This window comes from Debaryomyces fabryi (assembly GCF_001447935.2).
Source record: "Debaryomyces fabryi strain CBS 789 chromosome Unknown contig00312, whole genome shotgun sequence".
Lineage (NCBI taxonomy): Eukaryota > Fungi > Ascomycota > Pichiomycetes > Serinales > Debaryomycetaceae > Debaryomyces > Debaryomyces fabryi.
Genome location: NW_015385738.1, coordinates 1 through 4,212, shown reverse-complemented (window position 1 = coordinate 4,212; position 4,212 = coordinate 1). Strand labels below are relative to the sequence as shown.

Below are 4,212 nucleotides of genomic sequence, written 5' to 3'. Positions count from 1 at the left end.
TGGAATTCTCCGATTGGTGGGACGATAAAAAAAAAAGGTTATGCCCACGATCATTTACAGAGGACGCATTCAATTTATCAAAATGAAGTAAAAATGATTTACTGAAAGTTCTTTAACTTTAAAGAGTACTTAGAATCGGTAGTTTAACATAGAATAGGATAAGGTTTCATCTGTATATTTTGAGTTATTTAAGTGAAACTTACAGAAGGTTCATTTTTACTAGTATAAATATTAAAAGTTATAAATTTTGAATTTTATTACTAATAAGAAGAGGGGCCAGGGTGTTTTTTTGATAGATAAAGACAATTTACAAATTGCCTCTGAAAATCCTTCTCAGTTTTCTGCTGAATGTATTTCTGCATAGTCCAAAAAGTATAGCTCGATTAACAAGGAATCGTTCAAGTAAGGTCTGCCTATTTTGTAGAAAGAGGAAGAAGAAATGTAATAGAGAGATACCGTGTCGTGAATGTTTGCGTGCTAATGTTAAATGTGAATACCAAGAATCAAACGATAATATAAGGAAGAATAAGAGAATAAAAGATTCCCAAAAAAATGAACGTAATCTGATTGAAACTATCATTCAGAGGTCTTATCAAAAGAATAAGTTATCAAGTCGAAGGTTTGCAAGTAATATTAAAAATGAGAATGGTATGCATAGTATTCCAAACTTTAATATGTATGAAAAATATTCCTCAATTAACGTAAGAGAGTCTATGCAAATGAATTATGGACCCTTTACATGGGTAAGCATAATGAAATCAGATCCCATATTATCCTCACTTGAACAATACGTGTTGAGAAATTTTTTTGATTTGCAAAAAGTAAATTCGAAAAGCTTTTCAGAAAAAACTCAAAGTGGACAACTACCAAAAGATTTGAAACACATCATTCATTTAGATGAAGAAAGTTATTCAAGCAGAACTCTAATTTCAGACATAGAAAATTGTTCATCAAAGGAGTTTTCTAGAGAGCTTAATAATGCATTACCTCTGTACGAAATAACTTGGAATTTAATAAATATATTTTTTACGAATATATATCCTTTATTGCCCATAATTGACGAATTACAATTCAAAAAGGATATTGGGAGAATACTTAAGAGAGAAGAAGAAACAAGTACTACAAAATGGCAAATAAAAATTGAAAAGAACACTGATATTGCTGTTATCGGTATTTTGTTGATATTGATGAGATTATCTTTTTCTTTTCAATATGAGGCATCACCTTTAAAATGTTTTAGGGGTGTTATTGATGGAAAAATACCTCAGTGGATAAACGAAGAAGAAGTACTAAAGTCTTATAAGCATATAATTCTAGCAAAAAAATGCCTCAGCTATTTCATTACAAGCAGGAAAACTACTATCGAAGTTCTTCAACTTCAAATGGTGTACAAATTCTACCTTAGATATTCTCCTGAAAACTCTGGTGGAATGGATGAGTATGATACAGAGCTTTCGCTAGCGTCAATAATTCAATTGGCCATATCTTTAGGAGTCAATAGAGAGCCTACTCTAATCTCTAACTTTAAGGATTATAAGGACTATTGTCATTTGATCCGTAAGCTATGGTACATTTTGATAATTTGGGACATACATGAAACATGTGTATCTGGTGGGTTTTTTATTATTGATTCTAGTCAATATGACGTTAAATTTCCTACATTCTTTAATGATGCAACCAATATAATGGATATAAATCTTGAGAAGTACTCAGTGAATATTTTAGAATTACTTTGGCTGCAATTATTCCCCCTAAAAGATATTCTTATGTTATTGGTAGATATCCGAGTTAAATCTAGTGTGGAAGACATTCTAGTTATTATATCCGAAATTGAGTCCTCGTACTTGTATTCTCCATTGGCTATTAATTCAGAAGTTGATAAACTGGGTATTATACCCAATGTCGCTTTGACCAGAAGTATTAAAACGATGATTTATTTTGACATAAAATCATGCTTAATGTGTATAATCTATTTATTGTTTCTACATTGTGAAGAAGCAAAATCTAAAAGGATGTGCCATGTTTTTATGAAGAAGACATTATCAATTATCATATTTGATCTAATTGTGAACTTCTACGGCATTATTTTCTCCGATAGTTTAGTAAGCTTTATTGTTATTCCAAGTATTGAAAGCTCGATTCAAAGGATAAACATTATATTGTTGTCATTTATTATTCGAGTAAAATATTCGAGATCGGAGAGTAATATTACTGGAAATGAATATGAAAAAGGTATCAGTAGTTTTTATTTTTTCAATATCTTACTGGATTGTTTGTCTCTATGTATATCTTTGGGATCATTATTATCATCTTGGTATTGCTATTCATTACAGATTGTTAAAGCTCATAGGTATCTATATAATCTGATTTTTGGTACTGGATTTTCATCAAATATGAGCGTTGATTATTTTCGGATTGATTCTTCACAGGCAGAATTGTATTTTTCACTTTGCGAGGATGGTATAAAACAAGTTAAGAGCATGTTGCCTGATATTTTATGTTCCAATATTGATATCTTCAATGGGAGTTATTTGATTAATGAAGAACAGAGGGTTGAAAATGACATATTAAGGAGTGCATTAATAAAGTATTATAGAGCCAACACGAATTTTGGAGTAATTGGACCAGATTCAAGTCATTATAAAGGAGGATTTAGGTATGAGTTCAGTGATACTATTATTCCTAAACATTGGATAGATATGGAGAACTATCCGAGACCATTGAAGGCTTTTTCTTTCTCAGATGAAAATTTCGGCATTAGGCTGGAGTTTTTGGATCATTTACAAAACCCCAGTGGAAACTTTGATTTTAATTTTGACGATATCTTTTATAATTTGCAAAATTTCGAATAATCTGAAAGCAGGATGACGACTGATTATTTTATTTAAATTTTTTAATTCATGGAAATATATGAAATTAGCAATATATTTCCGTTGATCAGAGAGAAATTTTTTTTTTGTATATAACCAAGATTATTTTGCAGTTATTTATATACCCTTCAAATGGGTGGAAGCGCGACAAACCCATACAAAAACTGGTATCGTGGTTTTGTTTACTTTTGAACCCCAAACAAATAAACAAAAAAATTACTTAATGCGCTATACAGTACAAAAAGAAGGTAAAGAGATTTGCTACTGGAACCCTGACAAAGTGTGTACAGACTGGAACTTTGACATTGCGAAAAAACAATTAGTCCATAGAAAAGTTTTCGCGTGACATTATCAGACTGGAACCGTGCTTACAATTCATGTATTGAGGTTCAATGTGTGATATTCATCTCATGTAGATTATTTACTATGAGGAATCGATGTCTGTAGGAGTTTTTCTTCAAAGCTGAAATTTTGATTTTCTTGTTTTGAGGAATTTAGAAAACAATTGTGATATATTATAAATTAATTGAAACAATTTGCAAATTTTTGAAAGTAGAACATCATTCTTTATGACAAAAATGGAAGTATATGGCATTCTTATTGTTGAAATTGATGGGGTTTGTGTTGTAACACACGACGGAAACATTATCAACCCGATTTCCGATAGATTTACCAAAAAGGATTTAGTAAATATCATCGACTGTTCCAGTCTACGAAAAGACAATCTATCATCTATTAATAACTACTACGACAACCACCTAAAGACGCATTACGCGCAAATTTTTTCCATTAGCCATGAATCCGAAATACCAGTAACCAAGGAATGCAATCTAAATATCAAAACACGATAAGGGTATAGTCAGTTTCTGTTTTCTAAAATTTGTGGGAAACCTATAATTCCTTTTGTAATTTTTTGTAAAATTTGAAAATCAAAACTTTAACATTGAAGAATCACTCTTATGTTATACGCCTCCTTCAAGGAATTTACCTTACATGATATAAATACTACGCCAAGCTTCAACAGTTCAATTTTAGAAGTGGTTTCAGTCTGAAGATATCACAAGAAACTTTGTTTTTCTACGAGGGGTTCTGCTCTGTAAAAGTACTATCAATTCATTTCATTTAGTTTTATTTATGGTTTTAGTCTATGTAAAAGAAACCAATCAATTATAGCTGAACTCACCGTCTAAAGCTTTTAAGTCCACATTCTTAGGCCCTAAGTTTGTAACGTCCCTTTTCCAAGAAGATTTAACAGTTGCAAAAACATCATTGTCGTACAAAACTTGCAATCCAGTTAAAGACAAGCATTTGGCAGATTTCAAACAAGCAATAAAAGATAAAC

General features: G+C 30.9%; 1 protein-coding gene across 1 annotated transcript; it reads left to right on the top strand.

Moving 5' to 3' along the window:
* Positions 1–674: 674 nt before the first annotated feature.
* On the top strand, positions 675–2,852 carry AC631_05873 (fungal specific transcription factor domain-containing protein; the record flags this gene model as incomplete). Its single annotated transcript, XM_015614702.1, has 1 exon — positions 675–2,852. One exon carries the CDS (start codon positions 675–677, stop codon positions 2,850–2,852), a length of 2,178 nt encoding a protein of 725 aa, XP_015464470.1.
* Positions 2,853–4,212: the final 1,360 nt, after the last annotated feature.